At 38.2% G+C, this 23075-nt stretch overlaps 1 protein-coding gene across 14 annotated transcripts in view; it reads right to left on the bottom strand.

Moving 5' to 3' along the window:
* Positions 1 to 23075, bottom strand: part of APBB2 (amyloid beta precursor protein binding family B member 2) — a 153502-nt gene that overhangs the window by 45779 nt on the left and 84648 nt on the right. For 9 of the 14 annotated variants that reach the window (XM_042870638.1, XM_042870637.1, XM_042870640.1 and 6 more), the window contains 4 exons: positions 17120 to 17328; positions 12668 to 12730; positions 12176 to 12261; positions 12002 to 12062 (listed from right to left, as the gene is read on the bottom strand). In XM_042870638.1, coding sequence (XP_042726572.1) covers positions 12002 to 12062; positions 12176 to 12261; positions 12668 to 12730; positions 17120 to 17328 — 419 coding nt within the window. The remainder of the gene's footprint in view (positions 1 to 12001; positions 12063 to 12175; positions 12262 to 12667; positions 12731 to 17119; positions 17329 to 23075) is intronic. The other 5 variants (XM_042870641.1, XM_042870647.1, XM_042870648.1 and 2 more) reach the window with 3 other exon arrangements.

Raw genomic sequence — 23075 nt, 5'->3', positions numbered from 1 at the left:
TTGCAAGCTTTTTAAATACAGAATTTTTACTGTGCCAGAAGGTTGCTCTGTTTTTTGTCTTTTGTTTTTTTTTTTTAACATATATGTCAATAGTGCATTGAATCACAGAACATTAGCAGAGTGGATAATTTTCTAAATCAGCTTAGAAGTGAAAAACTAAATAGATGTAATAAACACATTATTTCCTTATTATTTTCCATATCTCAATCCGCAATATGTAAGCCGGTTTCAAACTAGAGATAAAAACAGCTGCACTGAACGGAGTATATCTTAAGCAGTTCAAGTTGACAGCAAGCACACTTCTTATGAGTAAAGATGGTGAACTGTTTGTTTTTGTTGTTTTTTTTCCCCTTGGGCACTTTTATTCTCATGTTGAATTCTCCAGTGCTGGTACCTGCTGTATTTCTTTCCCTTTGCAGCTCACTGTCATGACAGCAGAGCAAGCTGAATGAGACTCTCTGTTGTCCATTTTCCACGTATTCCCCCTTTGCATGAAGGGTTTGGATCCTCTCCTGTCTCCAAGTCCCTCTCAGTGTGTCCAGGCCAGATACGTGAGGGAAAACCAGTTGGCTTCTGACACCTGGCAAATCTTTGTTTATGTGTTTTGTAAGAAGCTCTTATCATTAACTAAATTAAATGTCTCACAACAACTTTATAAGAAAAGCATATTTCCCAACAACTCTCTACAAACAAAAAAGCAGACCTCTTAATAAAACCCAGAAAGATGCAACACTGTGTACGAAGTAGCATGATGCCTGTGGCTCTAAGCACACACAAACAAATGTGCTTGTTTGCTCCAAACAAACCTGAAGAAGAAAACTCTTCTTAGTTGGCTCCAACACATGTTGGCGTGACTCAGACATAGACTTTCATGCAGACTTCTGCACAAAGTAATATGAGTGATGTGCATTACATACCACAGCTCATTTATTATCAGTCTAGTAGACAACAAAATCATATAACACACACATACATACACAAGGAGGATGGCAGAAAAAGTGGGCGCATGCATGTTGCATTCCCCTCTCTGTGTATTGCTAGTACCTTTAAAAATCTGACAAAAGATCCACTTTGTGTTTTACTCGTTTGTTTGTTTTGCAGAGATTTTGCCTGTTTTCTTATTTGGCTTAGAGGTACTTTTTAAAACAAAAGAAAACAAAACCCAACATAAACAATCCACCCAGTCTCTCCCTTCAGGTGTGACCTAGTTCTTAAATTAGGGTCAGCTGAGTTAGCGATGACAGCACCATTGCTTTCTTAGCATTGTAACGTGGCACCACAGCTTCTCAGCTCCCATCAGCCACATTTACTAGCCAAGAGAAAAAATGCTGCCTTTGAGCTGAGTGAGCTCAGCTAATGCACCCTCTTTTCTCCTGGAACTAATGCGTGCAGTCACAGCCAGCCACGCTGAAAAGCATTGAGGACAGCTCTCCTTGGCTAAGAGTTGACAAGCTCATTAAAGCAGCCGTCCCTGGTAACTTCAGCTAGTTAACTACCCCTGCTCAATGCTCACAGCTAATTATTGGCAAATTATAATTTCAAGGTAATCCAGAAGCTAACTTCTGGCCTACAGTAGACTCCCTCTTTTTCTCTCACAGGGAGTTAACAAATAGCCTTTATATCACGTTACATATTTTCACAATTAACTTACAAAATAACATCATATCATTTTCTCTTCCAGGTCAGGACACTCTGCATTATCTTACATTTTGATGTCTAAAAAGAACAATTTGGAAAAATGTATCTGAATAAATAGAACATGATTTTCCTGCCTGCGTTAATCCACTGTCCCCAGACTCTTTCCAAGAGCTGCCAAGAAAACTAGGTCTGAAGCAAACTAAAGAAAGCTGAAGAACAAAGCAGGAAGAAAGGCAGGCTTAGGAATGGTGCACTGCATGGGGATCACATGGACATTGCTTTATTCTTGGTTCGGCTGGAAGTGGGCAGAGGATGAATGCAGGGAGAATGCTTGCTTCTCATCCCAACTGTGTCTTTCAGAAATCTTGTCTGATTTTAGGAGCACAGCATGTCTGAGGCAGCTAAATGCAAACATTTAAACTGTAGTATGACAACAATCTTGTACTCTCATCTCAGGCAGAGACTTCACTTTTCCTGTTAAGCAGTGCATAAGGTGTGCTGCAAAAGACAGGCAAAGAAAGCCACCTGAACACACTCTGCCCCATGAAGAATCAGATGAGCAGAAAGGAAAACACAGAAATCCCCACCCACTTTCCCAGTTTCAGGGAGCATATGTTTGCACAGATGCAAATCTAATTAATGTTCTAATTAACGTTAATGGCCTGTAGTCAAAAAACCAAACTCATAAACGCTGTAATCTAAACTCTGTAAAACACTGTAAACCTCTCTGGCAGCGCAGGTCGCTCTGAAACATCCCCCCAGACTGAGGTTTGAATGAGTTCAGTGAATGGTGGTGGTTCATGCTCCTGCTCTTTGGTGTCACAGACCGCTCCACCACCTGGTACGGTTCTGCTCCATGAGAGCTCTTTCAGTGGGAGCACCAGGAAAAGCCAGGAAGAGCTTTTCCAGGTACGGGGAATCATGATGCATCTCTGCACCCAAGCAACAGCACATTCTAGCTGTTGTAGTGCTAAACAGGTACTGTTAGAAAAAAATAAATGTATCAGGAAAACTAAAGCAAATACAATCCTTCACTAGGCAGAGGACAAGAGATCAATTTTGCAAGACAGAAGTCAAAGTAGTATGGGAAATTGGACAGATCATAAGGGCACAGGAAGACCAGATCAAATGACAAGGAAAAATTACATTAGAACATCAGCTTGAGAACAAGAAACTAAGGGACATGCCTAAAACACAGATTAAAAGCAATCTAAATTGCTGCTGGTATCCACTGTGAAAAACTATGCTTGAGTGTATGTTCCTTGGGGATTTAAATCTAGGCTATTAATTTCTTCTCTACTTCCACAGGACTTTAATATGAGCAATTTTCTTTTGTTTCCCTTCATGCTTTTCCTTTTTAAAGGTTATATCTGTCTGCAGATAAACATACGAGTAAATCATTACAGCATCTAATAAGGTCTTCTATCACAGGCCACTGAGCAGACTGGTGCCTGTGCCGCAGCATGTAGGTCACACAATTAACCACTTCTTGTGCAGCCAGCACATTTCTGAAAATTCCACTTACATCATCTTTAACTGTTTAAAAGTAAAGCAAACTAACACATTGCTTTACGCTTTGGAAGATAAAATATAGCTACTGTATCCTGGGAAATAAATGAGTTCCAATATATTTGCCTGCTACACATCAAGAAAACTTGCATTGATTTCAGATGAAAGTATTGGAAATGATCAAAGCTAAACTGAGTAACAAGAGAATAAAGAGATGCTGCTATGCAATTAATGAACAAGCAAGTACTTCAAATAATGTGAACAGATTGCTGCATATCCATTTTCTCATAGAAATATTCAGTTGTTATGTGAAAATTCTTAATTACCAAAAATTCAAACTGCAGAATCAAAACTAGTAAGCATTTTTTAATATTTCTGCTTTTCAGTTCATGATGTATTATCTGAATTGCTGAAAATGTGTGTATCATACAAAACCAAGAGTACATTTTCAAATCACAACAGAATTAAGAAATAATAACTGCTATTGAAAGCAGATGACAATAAACTCAACTTCTGTGGAGCAAAATGGGAGGGCTTTAATAACACTACAAATAAACCTTTTTAATAAATTACATCTCTAGTGCAGGTCAACTGAACTCTCTGCTTTGACAGTCCCTTGCTCATTTCTCCAAGACACTGCAGCCTCGTTTTTCTCCAGACACTCAGACTCCAACACGCAGGCTGACAGCAGTGGCTCTCTTCCAGTTTAATATTTGTTTCAGTGATGCCTTCTGGCTCACAGCCAGAGGTCAAATGTGCTCCATCAAGGCAAGAAAGCATTGCAGGGCCATTGTACTGGTTCAAGATTTTTATGAATCCCAATTTCTTTTCATTATGGTATTTCTGAATCAAATGAAAAATCTAGCCAGTTGAGCAAAATGGAACAGACATCATTATTCTCTACTAATACCCTTTTGCTAAATACAGTTCTGAAGAAGAAATTAACATCAGCTTAGTGAAGAACAGGCTTAGATTTCAGATGCTCCGCAGTTAACTTGACTTCATACCCTGAAGAGATAGGTTTACAGACTTTGCTTTGAGCAACACATAGTGTTTTGAGTTTCATTGTAATATAGTGAAATAACAGAAACGCTTCCTCTGTAAAGAAAAGGCAGACACTTTTCACCAGAAACCAACACAGGATGACTGTTACAAGAAAGCTCAAATTAGGGTTTATCTTGTAGAATAACTGAACTATAGACTAACTTGAGCACAACTAGAATATTCAACACACAAGAGACCCCAACAAATACACATTTCCTTTGTCTGTAAAGACAAGCCCTGCAGGAATTTGTAGGGTATGGAAGAATGTGTGCATTCATTTCTTAAAAACTAATGTTTTGTGTTTGTTATCTTTAACCATGTTACATATTTACTTTTCTGATGAGGGCTCTCTTCTGCAGGCAGATGGATGTGAGAGGTTTTAATGCAGCTTAAAGCACTTTACTTAGCACTATTATACATACTTTCAAAGGTAGAATGCATGATATTCAACTTGAAGAAAAAAGACAAAAAGGCAAAAAAAAAAAAAAAAAAAGAATAAGTCTTTACGTGAACTCTCAAATGTAATGAATCCATAGCAAAAAAACTTGTCTTGAGCTGTCAAGATTTCATGTCTCTGCAGAAACAACATTTTAAAGAGCAATTTTTTTTTTTTTCCAGCAATTATATGACAGCATCCAAAGTCAATAAGTTAGATCACTTCTGATCCATTCCACTTGTTGAAAGAGACTCAAATGAACATGAATCTCAAGTTGATGAATCTTGATTCACAAGCCCCTGTGGCCTCCCATGCCTGAGGCCCCATTCACTGTCCCATTGTCTCCCTGCAGCACTGCAGAGCTATGGAATGTTGTACGCCCCATGAGGAGTGACATAGTATCACTATGCAATGTATATCTCAAGTTTTTATATTCTTAAGTGATAATTGTTACTTTCCACTCCTCTTTTCTTTGTTGAAATGCAAGAAATACTGGCACTGGAGACTTCTGTTTCTCTACAGTGCAACTGAGAACTACTACCAAAATAAATGTGCATACTGGTTAGAGCTATCTAAACACTGCTGTGTCATTCAACACCATGTTCCATTTCAATTTATTCTTAGATTAACTTCCTCCATAAATCTAGTTTTCACGACACACAAATAACCCACCAAGTTTTATCATGCTGTTTTTAAATTGGGTATATGTACTACACATCATGTATATGCATAACATGCATAAATACATATACACATCAATACACACTCAGCATTTTTTCATTAAAAATGTGAGCAACAGAATGATAAACTTTGTGACATCAGAGGCAAGCCAAGGCTGCTTCTCCAAGCCACTCTGAACTGGCAAGTTAATATGAATAATTGAAGAGAAACACAAATTTATCTTCTGATCAGTTCATTTTGTAGCAGTAACATGATGAACAGATATTCAAAAGGCAGTTCACAACTAACAGTCTTGCTCTAAAGCTGGAGCTGGCAGAGGCTATATATTGCTTTAGAGGTAAAATAATCAGTCTCCAGTGGGAGTATGAAGGGCTGCAAGCTGTGATTACTTCACCAGTGTTTTAGCAAAGAGGCCAGCAATAGCAGCATAGGCTGAGCTAAACTGGGAGCTTCCTGCACTCTGAACCTATTGATCCCAGAACAGCATGAGGAGCTTTCCACTCCTGGGATGTGAATATGAATGAGACTTCTGCTCTCACTTTCTGTCTGCTCCCAGGACTCCTTTTGTAAGTCATACACATAAGTATGCTAGCCCTGAAAGAGCTGATACTGTGCTGCAAAGTACCAAATAAATTATGATTAATTAAAAATAAGAAAATGTAAGAAACACCGTCACCTGGCAGCAGTCCTGCTAGGAGCAGGTGGGAAGCTCCAGCCAGCCTGTGCTGCACTCCCACATAACCCATGCCACACACAGACGGCACGGCACTTGGAAAAGCATGACCTGAGACAAAAGGATGCTCATATTTCATCTTTTCCCAGTCCTGTAGAAATGCAGCAGCCTGATGTAACCCTTCTGTACAGTGTATCTTAAAAAATAAAATACTGATAATACCCTGAAATTCAAGATGCTATTATTGATCTACAAACCTGGAAATTTATGTTAAATTTTAAAGCACCTTCCATTTTCTTTCCCACAAGGAATGTTTTTTTTTTTTTTTTTTTTTTTTTTAATACATTTTTCTGAGAAAGGCTTCAAGAAAATCTTTCCCTATACATCCTTCCTGCTGCTCGGTCATCCATGTCCTGATCCACCAGAACAGGCTCACATGTAATTAGATCCCAAAGATAGATGGGATTTCTAGGAGTGAAGGACATGCAACATACCACAGGATCTTGAAGGGCTCATGAAATTAAAATATTTTATCCCAGACCTTTATGCATATATTGTAACAGATAAACTTACTGCAGCTATTTGTATCATTAAAAAGTCAGTTGCTGAGATTTGGGAAAAACTCTTATTTCTTCCTCTTTCTTGGACTCATCTTTGTATTTGATTATTTGTATTGTATCTTTGTATTTGACTACATTTAGGACAAGGTGGAAGAAAATATCATATAGATGAAAATCTGTATTAGTATATATATATCACATCATAACATGATTACTTACAGCATCATTTAATGATACAATAGATGTTGGTAGTATGTGTCAGTATGGCGAAAGAATGAATACACAGACACATTCTTCAAGGCATCTAATACACAAAATGAAAAAGCATTAAGAAAAAGTTCTAGCGATGTATTTTAGTGCTTCAGTCTGCTGCTTCTAAAACTGCTTGTGAAGCAGAGTGCTTTAGCACACCTGCATCATTTATCTGCAGCATCTCCACAGCTGGGAGTGTGCCTTAATGCTCATGGCAGGGAGCCAAATTCATAAGCAACCAACCAGCTCAGGAATTGCTTTCCTCATTGCTCACCTTTTCTACTGAGAGGCTGCAAAGAAGGAGAGACAGATAAAATCTTGCTTTGATACAATGACTGTCGCGACTGACCTCTCTTCAACTATTCACTGGATGTTTCAAACTGAAAATCTGTTTTCATGCAGTTCTAAAAGCTACTGAAATGACTTCCTGAAAAGTGAGAAGGGGAGGTAGCTAAGGGTGCCTTTTTGTGTTTGAAACAAAGGAAAAACCATAACCCCCCCAAAACCTCTTCAAATTTCTCTGGAATGTTTATGTTGATTTTACTTATTTAAAATATTTTATTTCCAAATTATCATGCTACCCCCTGAAAGTCTACAATAAGCCTATAGCAAACAGAAACAAAATTTTGAAACTACTTAACTTGTATTCTATTTCCTTTGTTTTAAAACACTCACACACATTGTTTAAGGAAGATCCACGTCCACTGAATATTATGTTTTCTTCTATTTTGAGTATTCAAATCAATGCAAAAAACTGCACTTCTAAAGATGCCCTTGGGTGTTCTACTGGCTGAAGTTTAGTCTTGAAAGAACTTTATAAGTACTCTTTGGGCTAATCCCCACAATATATAATTCTGCTGCTCACAAGAAACTTTCAGCTACTGGCAAGATTATTTGGAAGGAATCTCAAGAGGTCATTGAATCCATCCCCACTGCCAAAGCACACAACCTACAATACGTCACACAGGTACATCAAATATTCTATGAATATGTTCATAGAAGGAGACTTCACAACCTCTCTGGGCAAGCAGTTCCACAGCTCTGTCACCCTTGCTGTAAAGAAGTTCTTCCACATGCTTGCACAGAACTTCTTCCTATGTTCAAGATTTAGGCCATTGCTCCTTGTTCTATCACTGCATACCACCAAGAAGAGCCCGACCTAATCCATTTTCCTCTGACCTTCCTTCAGATATTTATTAAGATTAATCAGATCCCCCTTCAGTCTTCTTTTCCTCAGGCTGAACAGACCCAGGTTACTCAGCCTTCCACATATGGGAGATGCTCCAGGCCCTTTATCAACTCTGTGGCAATTCTTCTAGAAGATCCCCATCTTTTTTGGGCTGGGGAGCCCAGAACTGGACACAGTATTCTAAATGTGGCCTCACCAGGGCAGAGTAGAGGGAGAAGATCACTCCCCCAATCTGCTGGCCACACTCTTTTTAATGCACACCAACGGATGGATATTTTAGATCTGTTCTATATAATATTGGAAAAAACTCATTTGAAGTAATAAACCTGATCAAACATTGTTAAATATTAAAGCCAGAAAACAGAGCTGCTACAACAGTCAGAGAAACAGGCACTCATCTTTTAAGAAGGTGGCAACCTCAAATTTTAATTGAGATGGACTGAACTAAAGCTTTCTGTAGAGCTTCATATGCTCATGAGAAAATTAGATGCAATATGAGGTGAACAGTGAAACTACTGGATAAGCTTGACTATTTCCTGTTTGCACCAATAATCCAGAAGCTATTCTGAATGGGAAAGAATTATGCCCTTTAACATGGAAAATTCATCCTTTCTTGTAATTACTAGACATGACAAAAACTACTTGTCTCTGGTTAGCTCTTCACTTGCATCAGAAGTCTGAATCATCCGCAGCCCACCACCATCATCATGGGGACAGACCGACTATTTGCTAGTGGCCCTGAGTCTACCCAGGATATGTGTTTCTGGAGAAGGTAAGAAACATGCAGAAATGGGATCTCTCCAAAAGACACAGCACCTACCTTCATAGCAAGAGACACATCAAAGAGATAACGTTTAACTCTTTGGGAGCTACTTAGTATTATGTAAAAGTTATTTCAACAGTGATATTTACAGGCTACATTCACGATAACCACAAGACAGCCGCGTGTCAATCAAAACACCCAAGTATGCTTAACAATTCATCACCACGTTCATCACTTTCCATGCCTTCAGCTTCTTTCCATTGACTTACAGGTAAATCATCACATTCAAGTACCTGTTAGCAGCATCTTGTACCTCTACAAAATGTAGAAATTATCTCTTCTTCCTTTCAAGATCCTGAACATTTACTGGCTTTTAAATTAGAAAACAGACTTTTGAAGCAATTGCCCAGTACTTCAGCAGGTATAGATACTTCTTCACAATTCTTAGATATCAATATATAGCTATTTTAAAATGGCAAGGGTGAAAAGTAGAGCCCTGCTGAACAAGCTAATAGGGGGGCAGGAAATTAGAAAATCCATACAGGACTACATTAAGCCTATGCAGAAAACCACACCTAAACTGAAAGAATACAGGCAGGTTCAAATGTCCAGTCAAATAGGCTGATTCTGTATAGAATTAGGAGAAACTGAGCTGCACAACTCCTCTATTTATCATCCCATCCCTAGGGATGGAGACAGATTTCCTAAGAGGTTCAGTTTGTTTGTACCTGCACAGGGAAAAAAGCCAAGACGTAGCCCAGATGAGTTTATGGTCCAGGATTGGTAAAAGCATCTTTTTACCTTCCTTGAGACTCAAGTAGGAATGCATGTTTCTCAATAAATTAACTAGGAAAGTTATGATCTGTCTCCTAGGACCAATTCAAAACTCATTTCCAGTCGCGCATGTTTCACATGCAGAATTAGTATCCCTGTCAAGTGCAACGAGCCACCTCTTCAAGAAATTCCTACAAAAATGAATCACTGAAATGGAGAAGCTCAATCTAATCATCCTCCTCTTTCTTGTCCTTTCCCTTCCCTTTTATGGTCCTGTGCAGAAAACCTGCACCGACCTGCCAAGGATGCGCAGCTCAAAGCTGAGTAAATAACTTTTCTTACAGGAACTGCATGAATTCTATGACATGCTTTTCACAACATTGACTTGTTTACAACACTACAGTCCTTTCAGAAGCAGACCACCTTTGGGGAAGGGAACTACTAGAGACTTCCACATGGTGGCACAGTTCCCTTTACTGAAAGACAGCACTGATCTGTGTGCCTAAAGACATTTTTACTTTTATTTTTCTTTTTATGTACTGGCCACTATCGTGGATAGGCTTAAACAGATTTAAAGTCTCTAGCATCTCTCTAACAAGGCCCACTTTGACAAATTCTTCTAACACAGAGTTTAATGAGTTACAAAGCTTCCTTCTCTGAGGCTGTGCTTGCTGCCACGCAGAAGCAAGCATCAAACCAATGCAGTAAGGCAAGTAACGTGGCAGAGAAGCTGAAGAAGCTAGAAATCTGATCTATCCAAGCATCAGGTCACCTGTTTTAAATCCTATTGCACTTCTTTTACTCTCACAATAAGTTGGATAAAATGGACTAACAAGGAACCCTCCTACCACATCTGCCTTTCCATGACTTTTTTCCAGAGGCAAAGATTTTCCTGGTGTTCCCAGACCCACCTCCCATCTCTGCAAGGTATAGCCATACAGCAGCTGGAAGCTCTGCCCTCAGCCTCTGGAGCTGCAGGGTAAGGCTCAAGCTGCTGAACTGTACCACAATAGCCCTGCCAGGCAGTGATAGATAGCACATCAGCGCTCAAGTGATGCAATAAATATAAAACAATTGTATAATTCCTACTCCATTTCTTGTCCTGCTCCTTTCAGCCACTTCAGCGAATGTTTCAGTGCTCAGCTACAATTACTCATGTAAGCATCATCAGCACAATTTGGCCTACACAGGAGAAAAAAAGCCAGTTGCTGTGGACAAGCTCTTGGCTTCATCTCATTTTGCTGATACTGGATAGGTATCAGCTCCATAAATTGTGTAGCTTAACAGCTAGTCATACAGGAGGGAGATGATGACCAGTGTTCCTTGTCCACACAAACACTCCACACAAGGACTCCTCCAGTGCTAATTATCCAGTGAAGAGTGAAACATACCAAAATGTCAGCTACTTGCAATGCTTTCCACACTGTAAGACATTTGAAAGGAACAGCTTTCTGAAGACTGGTACCTAATGCTCATCACTCCCCCACTCCATTTACTGTGCCTGTCATTATAACGAGAGCAGCTGAAGCCTTGCTTTTTAACTGCCAGCCTGCCAAGAGATACAAACTTATTTACATCTGATTTAAACATCACAAGCCAAATAATCAAGACGACAAAGTACCCTGATCAGTCTGTTTTCTCTCCTAAAATATATCGTTAATGCTATTATAATTATTAAATCTGTTTCATACTGTCTTTCTGCATGTAAGTAGCTTCTGCTCCTGTCAGTCACTGCAGGTGTATGGCAGCAAAGGCGCTCATTTAAACTAGTTGGATTTCCAATTTTAGAGATTCGCATACATTCTTAAAAATGGATGCAAGCACATGGCAAAATTGTCAACAAGACCAATCTGGAGACATGTGCACAAGCTTTCAAAACCTCCTGCTGCTTCCTTCTCCTCAGAAAGTTTAGATTACATCACTGAAGGCCCTAATTTAATTATGGTGCTTGTTCACATAGTAGTCTCATTTTTACCGATAAATTTTATCCTCAAACTAGACTGCATTCTCTGTTCTCTGAAATACAAAGTTCCTTTTTCAAAAAAGCAGCTTCCTTGTTAGTATCTGAGAGTTGAAGCAGACACTTGAGCAAAGAGCATTTAAAGAGGGGACAAACTTGAGAATAAAGAGCCACTGCCATCAATGAAAGCCCCAGGAAGCTGTCCAGCCATAACAAAAAACAAGCCTCTCTCTTACTTAGAACAGAAAACTCGCTTGGTTGTGCAAGGGGTCAGTTATTACCACTTACTCTTCAGCTGTAACAAGCAAATTCTTGGCTCTTGGTCACACTATCCTGACCAAATGGAATAAAACTTTAAATTGCAAATTCCTCTGAAAAAATTAGTCTTGCATGGTCAACCTATATTGTGCCAAAAGGAGGAGTACATTAAACTTCACAACCTAGGAGACATTCTGCAGCTTGCAACTTATGTTCACAATTGCAAATTTTAACTGTTATCTCACAGTGTATTTTCTTACAGACCTTAGCTTCTGGATCACTGTTGATGCTACAAGAATCATCATCATCAGACTGTGGAGCATTTCTGTTAAAAACAAACAAACAAACAAACAAACATCAACTTAAAAATAAGGTAAAAATTAAGGAAAACACCATACGAAACTGGTTACTCCATGGGAATTTCTGAAGCCATCGTACCTGAGCTTCAAGGAGGCATAGCGCAATGTTGCTCCTTCAAACTCTTTCAGACTTGGGTCTGGGTTCACAGTGGCTGCATGCAGGTCCTACAGATAAAGGCAGTTTGGTCAATGCAGTATTAAGGACACCGCCGTGTTATTTCTTATTTCAAAGGGAAATTAAATCCTCCCTGCAAAGAAGCGACAGTATTTCTGGCTGAAGTTGAAAAGAGGCATGCATATGTATTCTCAAGCTGCATTTCATTCAGTGCAGGCATCTTATTTGTTATATCATGGCAGTTGCCCTGCAAGTTTAGACTGAATCCATTCCACGTGGAAAGATCAGAAAAGGCAGCATGTTTGTGAGCTACACATCCTTAGCAGTACCCCCATTCACTTCGGCCTAAGTTATGAATGACATTCATGGAGAAATAAAAGGGAAAAAAACAGCCACTGCCATGCAAAAAACAAGGGTAACAGTATTAAAGGTTCTAAAATCTGACAATATACTTGCCTTCCAAATGTCACTATTAATCTTTCCCCCATTCAGTACAGCAAAATCACTCCATGGCTGTTTCTAGACACATAATTATTCACACAGGAAGAAGCACATTGATAAAAAAAAAAAAAAGAAAAAGAAAAAGAAAAAAAAAACACAAGACACTGTTGTTAGCATTGATATTTACAGGATGGGTTAGGGAACAGATCACCTCAAACTTCAGCTAATTACTATACCATGGCATTTGGAGGAAAGGGAAGAAAAGACATGCTTCTAACAGTTACTTACCAAAACAAATGATTGAAACAAGGAAAGTTAATATAAATTAGGAACGAACAATGAAATTATTCTTTAACTATGATCTTAAAAGCAAGCAAAATAAATCTGAATATGAATGTTGGCCACAGCTGCTACAGCCTGGTAAACAGCAGTTTAGGGGAAACACAAGGATTTCCATTTGATTGCCACATTTGTTAAGGGACTAATACTACTGGAACTAGAACTGCAACACAATGATATACACAAGGAGAAGATACATACAAGGTAAAGATCAAATATTTTCTAGGGAAAAAGCACGAGGAACAAAGTGAAGGGAAGAAGGATTAATAAGGAGTGCAGAGAGATTTTTTGTTGAGAAAGTACTTTTGTAAAATCTTGGAACTTTTTTTTTTTATTTAAGAAAACAAAACAAACCATCCACTCTCTCATTTTCCATTTAGCTTTCTAATAGCTCTGATGCATTCAGAGTGGTGCAATTAATAAGGCAATAGTGCATTTAACACTATGGCAATCTGAGTTTTGTCCTTCCCTGCAAAGCCTAGGAGGAGCAACTAATGTTGGAGCTGTCCCCTCCTCCTTCCCCACAGGGAAGCCCCCCAAATAGCTCCCCAAATCATCAAGATTTCCCATAATTAATAATAATTAATAATAGCCCCTCCCAAGACAAGCTGTGCACTAAGGCCAAGCAGAACCCACATACTCAGTACATTAATTCACAGTATGGATCTCACATCTCAGAAGTGTTCTCAGGAAATCTCGCCTGGAGTAATTATTGGTTAAAAACAACTCCCACAGTAACTCCTCCCAAACATGCCTCTGACTTAATTAATGGTTGTTAGCTTTTGCTACTAAGCCCCTCATTTTTAAATTATTAGCTGTTGGCAATTATGTTACCTATGGAATAACATCTAGAGGTGATCCAGGTGTGTGATGAATCAGACTTTAAGAAGACAACTACCATCACCACGTTCTACTGGGACCTCAAAGAAGTTCTTATTGAAAATTAAGCCCCTTCTCTCTGCACAGGAAATGGGAAAAAGGCAGTAATTTCTCTAAAATTTGGAAGAAAACATACAAAACATGAGGATTTACAAAGGAAGTCAGTCATCAATGCAGAGAAGAAAAGAGCCAACTAAGTGAACTTTAACCACCTGTCCATGTGGTTTTGTTTTTGTGCTTTTGCTAGTAGTAGCTTTTGGAGTAGAAAGGGAAAGAATAATCCAGGTTAGCCATACTTAGTGTTTATTAGCACTTCTGCTAAATGTGCAGAATTTTCGCATAATGTGTAACCTGCAATTGGTTTAGATTGAAATTCACTAATTATCTTGAAAAGTAAAACTGTCTCACAGCCTGAGCAAGAGTAAGACGTTTTTGTATTCTTCATTTTTTAAAGCCCTTTGTGCCATTTGTGCGCATTACAGCACCATTTTTCCATGCTCATTTTCTTGTAACTTGCTGTTCAATGCTAAGCATCTGTTGTACTTCATGCTAACTGCCTGCAACCAGGCATGGAATAAAACTGGCTATTTTTGTTGACTGCCCTCAGCTGTGAGCCACATTCTACCAAATGAAGCAAAGTTTCTGTATGTCACATCATTTAAGAGACAGGGACACAAAGCTAAAATAAATAACAAACAAATTAATAAAGAAGGAACAAGACAAAGGGTAAAAATAGCATTACTCAAGGAACAAAAAAAAATATCTATAATTCTATATGTTTATTTGACTAATCTAAAAGCTGGAATAGCCCAAACAAACTCAAGACTAGCACTTAATGCTTCACAAACAAAAGTGATAAAATAATTGTTATGGAGTGACAAAAGCCCATAAAGACAAATAAGAAATGCTACCCGCACCAATCTTCAATCCTAGATTGCCCTTTCATCCATCAAAAAGATTTTCAGAAGAAAACAATACAAATTCCTGCCCATGGAGTTGAACTAAAGCAGCCCTTCCAAGCCAGATCAGTTTGGAAGCCTGTACTCTGAGCAGCTCTATGGGAACCAGCAGTACACAGCTCAAAGTGCTCCAGCCTCAAACTGGAACCTGTCCACCACAACCACTGCTGCCAATGGCAGCACCAGGGTACAGACATTTGGGAGCCTCATTCTAGATCAAATTCCACATCTTTTTTGTCAGACTGACAGACACAGATTTCCAAATTAATTCTATCAATGTGCTGGTATTTTATTGCAGTGCTTTCTTAGTAATGATAGTCAAAAAATCAGTATTATTTAAATAGGAGCATGTTAGAAGCTTATTGGTGAACACAGAAACCTTCAAGAGATGAATTCCTCAGTTTATATCTACAATTAAAATAGGCATATAATATTAACATACTAATAATAGTATCAGGAACTTGTTTATTTTCGACATAATCTTTTAAGATACAGTATATTGTATTGATCCTGCCATAGAAATGCATATGCTTGACTGGATCCAATTCTTCAGTGCACTAGCACATCCACATCAAAATCTAAGTTTAATTTGAGTTATATATATGGCATATATATGGCATTTTAGAATAGCTCTTCAAGTATTCTTATTTTATACATTCACACTGTACTAAGATCTGTGCTGCTATAATTATTCTCTGTTTAAAGAAATGAAAATTATAAAAGATTAAAGGTCCATATGCCACATTACCAGGTCTAACATTTTCACTGCAAAGACATTTTAAACAGAGGTAGAAAAATAATTCAAAAGAATATATGCATTCTCCTTCTGCAATTTACTAACCTAACTGATTTCTGGGTGGTCATGAAGGACATCTACAGCTTCCCTATTGAAGCCCATATGTTGTCCATATTCTAGAGAAATACTTAATGTTGAAGTTATATATCCCTCACTTACACAGTCCAGACATTTGAAGTTGGAAGAATTTGCAGGAATTTATATGGCACATTTGTGATTTTTTTTTTCTTATTTTCTACATGATTGATACCAATTGATGTTCTTTCTGCATGAATCTCTCTCAGAAATGATTTCCAGTGTGTTTGGTGAACAGGCACCTTACTGATGTGAACTGTAACTAAAATGGTGTGGTCAAGTTTGGCAACCTTATGAGTAGCAGTTGTGAACACATGGGAGCAATCTTTCTGAAATAATAAACAAGAATGTGCATGTTTAAGCCTATACAGGATAAAAGTTTCAGGGTCAAAACTGTAACACATATTTGAATGTCCTTAACTCCCCTTGCTTTTCACCTATGTTATTTTGGAGCATGTATCAATAAAGTCAAGAACACAAAAAATGTCATACCTAAATACATTAAGAAAATAATAATCAAATACTGCCTGATACAAAAATCAAAGCTAGTACAAAGACTTCAATTGATTCCATAAAGCTGTAGACATTCTTCTGGAAAGTCAGAACAAAAAAGGATTACGTTTCAAAATAATCTGTTATCGTGTTAATGGTTCACTCCACAGAAGTCAAGTCTACATTAAAAACCAATGTGATTCCATTTTTGAAGCATACTCTTCCTTCCCAGTATTTATTTTATATTTCTATGTATACAACATTCAATCAACCTTCTCAAGTGTGCCTTCAAGGATTATTTTAAAAGGCAGTATCATATATTGCTCTTTCAGCCCATGCAGAAAGAGAGAACATCTTTCTGTTTCTAGTTAAAGACTGACTGCAACACAGTGATCTACTCACGCAGATATTTTGCACTGACAAGATGTTAAGAGGCTTACTCTTGAGAATACTTGATATTTATTTAATAGCAACTACCCTGTAAAGCAGCTGCTGTCTCAAATGAATTCTTTGTGTGATACTCCCTCCTACTATGTGAACCAAAAAGAAGATGCAATTACAAATAGTCTAGGAAAAAGATAGCTATAATGTGCAGAAATTTTATGTACCCATATAATGGAGTAACGCTTCAGCACATACTGCAGTCATTTCACATCAATCACGCACTGACTTATTTATGCGAGATATGATGTTTGATTTCATCCTACACATCCCAAGTTTAGGATGCTTTATGAGGCATAGCCATTAGAAAATACACATGAAAAGTAGGCAATTACAATATATTGTCAACAAGAAGCTCTACTTCGGAATAGCATCAGGCCTCATATTCTAAAGCTTACTTTAGGTAACGTTCAAACATGTCAAGAAGGTATGTCTTCTTTTTATTTTTTTTAATGGTACACAGCACACATCAGGACAGCGTGTTACCTCAGTTTCTGGAGTAGGAGATGGTGTAATGGAACCAAGTGAGCCTTTCCTTGAGCCCTGAAGATCTGTTTGAACAGACACAGGACGTTGCCACTGAGTTGTTCCTGTAGGTATATGCCAGTAATAGATTCCAGCAATATCATTGATTTTTTTCCATCCAGGTGGTAAGTCTGGGTCTGTCTGAAATGATTGATCACTCCATATATCTGCTGGGAACAGGGAAAAAAAAAAAAAAAAAGAAAGAAAAAACAGAAAATGAATCAATGTTAAAAAGATACGAATGTTTTTTTTTTTCATAGGTCTTCACCTGATGCAAACAAAACACAGCAGGTACTACTATTCCTAGGGACAGGAACACCAAGAAAAACTTGACTTACTGATCTCAAAATAAGGCACGAAAGCCTTTGTGGCTTGAATTAGCCTATAAAGAGAGGGAAAACTTAACAAAGAGCCATTCCAATATGGCTGTTACCCAATACCATCAGATAAACTAGCTTTTCTAATAGAGTTTAGCTTTAGGTACATTAAAACACAACATACAAAGAAATATCTGGAATTGTGATGTAACCTGTTCTGCTCCCTTCATCACACTACTTTCCTTTGTCAATGCATGCTAGCAGAGCATGCATTTCTGCTAATCAAAATCAGCTTATCAAAAGAAAGAAATAATAACAGAAAACCAGAACCTGCAATGGCTGTACTTGCAACATCCATACTTGCAATGGCTCTACTTGCAACATCCATACTTGCTCAAAACAATGCAAATAAAAGAACATAATGAACATTTTGCATACAACCCTGGCTGTCAGAAGTAACATTATTTTGAACTGGTTTTATAATAGGGTAGGAAAAAAAAGCCCAACCTCATCAACAGTGCCAACACAGGGATAAAATGCTGGCTCTGCTGACAAATCTATTATGAACTGAAGAATGTGCCAACAATTCATATCATAATTAGAGACGCTCCCAAATTTATATGAGATTACAAATACGTATAAGAAATGTCACCAGTGGAAAAAAAATACAGTACTTTTTATAAAGGCAGAGGCATCTCTGTGAAAAACAGCTGTACCTCAGCAAGGGCAGTTTTCTCCTGGGGAATATATACTTTCCAGAGGCTGGGAAGAGAGCCAGTGCTCTTTAAAACTTCCCAGCTAAAAGTGCTTTGGAAGTGTCATTATGTTATGTGTTGTTAACCAGGTGCTATGCTCCAAGGGCTGTCAGCTTGCAATAACCTCCTGGACTGACGTTTCGCCAGCACTCAAGCAGACATGAGGGGCTGACACTGGCATACAAACTGCTCTAGCAAAAAAAGAAAAAAACAACACTGAAAAGAAAGGAAGCACTGTACCAATGAGCAGGAGCTCATCTATTCCAGCAACTCACTCACAGCTTTCAGATACAGGCTTCAAAACACCGACAATGGAGGGTAGATGAACTGCAGAACCAGATGAGTTGGAAGGGACCCTTAATGGCCATCTAGTTCAACTGTGCTGCAACGAACAGGGATACTTACAGCTAGCTCAGGTCGATCAGAGCCCTGTCCAGCCTGGCCTTAAACATCTCTAGGGACAGGATATCTACCACCTCTACAGACAGCCTGTTCCAGATCAACCTGACCATGGGAAGAAATCCACTCCATCAGAAGCACTGGAGTTTGTTTAGGAAACTGTTATGAAGCTGATATGGTGAGAATTCCATACTTTTCCCATTAAATTAGTGGAAGATAGTAGAAGGTCAGTTATTTGAAACTGTTGGACAATGTATTTATGGAATATTTTATTTCACTTGTCATGAAAAAAAACACAGAAAAAGATAATGGATTAAAACAATTTCCTGATTTATACTGTCAGTTGCTTTATATCTTCCTCCTTCACATCTTTACTGAATTCAAAGTTTATTGTTAGCCCAACTAACATTTCTTACTAGGTGCTTCAGCACTTCTATTACCTGTTTCTCAATGCTTCTCACTTCTGCTGTCATCACTTAGGCACATGCAAACTCACACACAAATGGAATGATAATTTGATTGACTCTTACACTTTACGGCACAAACCAGACAACTTTTCTCACAATGCCATTTTCAATTCTTAAGTTACCAATTTACAATTTCAGGGTTAATCTGAGAAAAGAAACATAACTTTATCATTACGCTTAAATTCAATAAAGTGCTTTAAGGATCGCACCCCAATATCATGGATCAGATGCAATTATATAATCAATTAAAAAAATTCCCAAGTATACTAAACATTCACGTCAGCATGTCCTCTATAGCCTCTCCTGCATTCACTTACATAGTTCCTGACTCTAAGCTCTTATAAGTCATGAAGTAGATTCATATTTGTATAATGCCTCGGGTTGGAAGGGTCCAACCCCTCCTCCCCTCTGTGCACAGGGTTACCACTCACGAATTCTGGTTGCCTAGGCTCGCATCAAGCTTTTTGTCCAACAGGACCCCCTAGTCCTAGTCCTTAGGGCTGCTCTCAATGAGTTCTTGTCCCAGTTCATACACATATCTGAGGTTGCTCCAACAACCTGGCCCATTTTTATTTTCAAAACAAACAACTTACCTGCACTTTTCCCAACCAGGTGAAAAGAAAACAAAACTTTCAATAACTTAACTACATCATGCAAAATACTGGTATGTACAAAGATTAATTATCTCAGTATCACAGTGAAGTATGCACAGCACAAGACCAAATACACACGAGTAAGTTTAAATAAGTGGTTCATGAATTCCAAAATATCACAATAATGCCGGTGTTCATAAAATATACATATTGGGCCTCTCAGTGTATGCTGGAACAGAAAAATGATAAGCCTTTATTACACAATGAGGAACAGTTTTACATTAGTTCAGGTTCATATAGTTTACAGAATTGTATGGTAATAACCATACCTCAGCAGCGCCGTGACATGAAATGTCACTGTGCTCATTTTAAGAAGACAGACACTGTTTCTGTCCTTGTCGTATAAACATACATATGTATGCATATATATTTGCATATGCTGTTTGTGAGGTACTATGATGTGGCTAAATTATTTCTTTTAAACAAATCAACCAAAGATACAGAGGAAACAACGCAATTATTTATTGCAACAATATACTACCAGAAATACCTAATCTGAAGTGACCTTGAAGTGTAACTGTACAGAACTAGCAGCAGAGGAAAATTGTCAATCTAGAGACTAAAAACAACAATATTTGTGTAACATTTAGCCAGTATATAATAAAATTCGCTTGCGCATGAAGGAGCACTTGGAAAGAAATCAGGTAAAACAGCTGGGTGCATTCTGGGGGTAGAAAATATCACCTGTCTGAGTACTAGTTATTTACTAGAAAAATTACGCATTAAGAAAAAAACATACAAAAATATGCTTGCGTATGTTCTCAGATAAAATAGGGAGTTAAATTTAATCATCAGCTGATTAATGCAGCTGAACAGGAGGAAGCCAGATCACAGGTGTTACCAGTTACTGATCCAGACAATTAAGGAAACGAAAGTCAGCTGTGCAAACCTACTTGAAATAAATGCAACCTTGTCCCACCTACAACTAATTTGCAAACACACCTCAACATCCACAGGGCTAACCTGCTCACAGGCTGTGACTTCCTACCAGCACAGACTGGAAAACCAACCTAGCTTGCCCTCTTCTGTAACAGGTGAAAGCATTCACCATGCACATGGAAGGTAATGACCCATCACAAGATACAGAACACAGGAAGATGTAAGTAAAAGCCAACGTACAAAATCTGACAGGATAGATGAATGCTCTGCAGTGGAAACATACTACAACATACTACATACTAAATTTTCTTTATTTGACTATAGAATGACGGGTAGTAAAATACTTTTCCTTTGAATACCGAAGATCTTGCTAAACAGTATGATACTGAGTCAAAATGTCTACTTGCTATACAGTCCACAGTAAAAACAGCCACTTAGCAGAGCACCAAGGAAAAAAAAATGGGGCCACACTGATACTGGTACATTCAACAGTCTTTTCAGTTCTAATCTTCTGGAAAAAGGGGACAACCACAAAAGGAAGAGGGGAGAAAGGAGGCAAGTATCTGTACTGCTGCTGTAACATTTTACAACCTGCATGCAACAAAACCAAACGTTTTATTACCACTGGGAACCTTTCTGCTGTACCTCCCTACCCAGAGGTGAAGTTCTACACTGCAACTCATGGTCTTTTCCATGCTTTTCACTGATTTGCAGATGAAAGGTTTTGTTTTGACTTCATACACCAATAATTGCAGGCTGCTGGTGCAGCACTGTGTGATATCCTGATGACTTGTGCGTTCCAAAAGGCAGATGTGAGGCTATGCCAGGTGGGTATACACCCCTAGAAAGAATCATAGTGTAATAATATATATAGTAATATATAGTAATATATATAATAGTAATAATATATAATAGTAATAATTGCAAACTACTGTGCAAAAGAAGTATGTCAAACAGAATTAGAAGCCAAAAGCACATATATGCTGTAAGAAACAGGATCACATTCTTATATTCTGTTTTTGGAAATGAACCAAGTTCTCTTTGAAATGATGATAAACAAGGTGCTAGGGACAGAGTAGTCAGTGCCTCTCCACTGAAGTTTTTGAGCATGGCTTTTTTTGTTTGTTTGTTTTTTTCTGTAAGCATAATTTCTTGTACTTGGAAGCAGCTGATGATGTAAATGCAGTTTCTAGCTGATGCAAATGCAGCTTACCTGGAATTGTAGAAGCGTCTGTTTTCCAGTCCCTCTTTTCAGCAAAGAAGGGCTCCTTTCACTGTGTGGTGGCTGAATGACCAAGTGAGACCATTTGCCTGCAAGACTCAACAATGCTTCTAAGCACTTGATCCAAATTATCTAAATAGGTTAGGAAATAAAATACCCATTCTGTACAAAGATGAGAGATCTCACTTTTCTCCTTTCAGAAAGTAGTTACTTCTCATTTACCTCTCTCAGTTCTTAGGACTGTTTTATATCTGTTCTACCTATAATGATTCTCAAAAGAAAAGAGAGACCATCCAAATGCAGCATTTGATCTAGACTTTGATTATCTACCACTCTTAGGAGCATATTTCCACACTGGAAACATTGGAATGTTTGGTGTTCAGGCTGGGAGCACAATGGTCCACCCGAGACATATTCAGAGTTCTCCAAATCTACAAAAAATAGTCCGGCCAATATTAAATTCAGAAATCTGTTTTTCAGTCTCTGGCTTTTCCATTGCTCACATTCCAGCAGCTGGTACACGTACAACATCCACAGAGAAATTAAAAAAAACCAACAAAAACAACAACAGCATAGCCTCATTAGTAAAGTAAAAGTTTCTAACAGCAAAATTGCAAAGAAAGGGATGCTGACAGGATCCAACAGCATGTTGTTGGTAGTGTTCTGGCAGCAGTGGGAAGCAACTAGCTTAAAATTTGATGGCGTTTTTCATTGCTGGGTAAAAGCACCAGGAAACTGCTGGCTGATAACAGAATATGCATGTTGCAGATGCTATATTTCTGGGCACAATGGAAAGGAACTGGGAAGAGAAGGGGATAAAGAGGTTTTATTAAAAGTGAAAGAGGTGGAGGAAAGCATTTCTTACTCTTCAGAACTTCCAAGATATTGAAATAAAAATGTTTTCCTTCTATCTCCTGGGCCTAAAGAAAAATCAAGCTAAAGGGAAAGAAAAGATCTGAAACGAAATCATCTTTAAGATCCCACTGATTTCAACAGATCTGGGCTTTTATCCTAAAGGGAGCACATTACTTCCTCCACCTACCTTCATATGCACACTAAACATCAAGAAAGTCATAAGAAAGGAAGATATGTTGAGCTATTGAATGAAGGCAAAGATAAGCCAGCATTCTCTATGAAACAGCAAAACAGTAAGAACATGGACCCTGAATATTTTTATAACATCTATTGCCTCAAGTAGGCTCAATGTGCAAATGTAGGCTGCTCA

The sequence above is a fragment of the Lagopus leucura genome, unplaced genomic scaffold (genome assembly GCF_019238085.1).
Source record: "Lagopus leucura isolate 7727_CA_CO unplaced genomic scaffold, USGS_WTPT01 Super-Scaffold_100004, whole genome shotgun sequence".
Lineage (NCBI taxonomy): Eukaryota > Metazoa > Chordata > Aves > Galliformes > Phasianidae > Lagopus > Lagopus leucura.
Note: the sequence above shows the minus strand (reverse complement) of the source record. Positions and strands in the feature narration are given on the sequence as shown.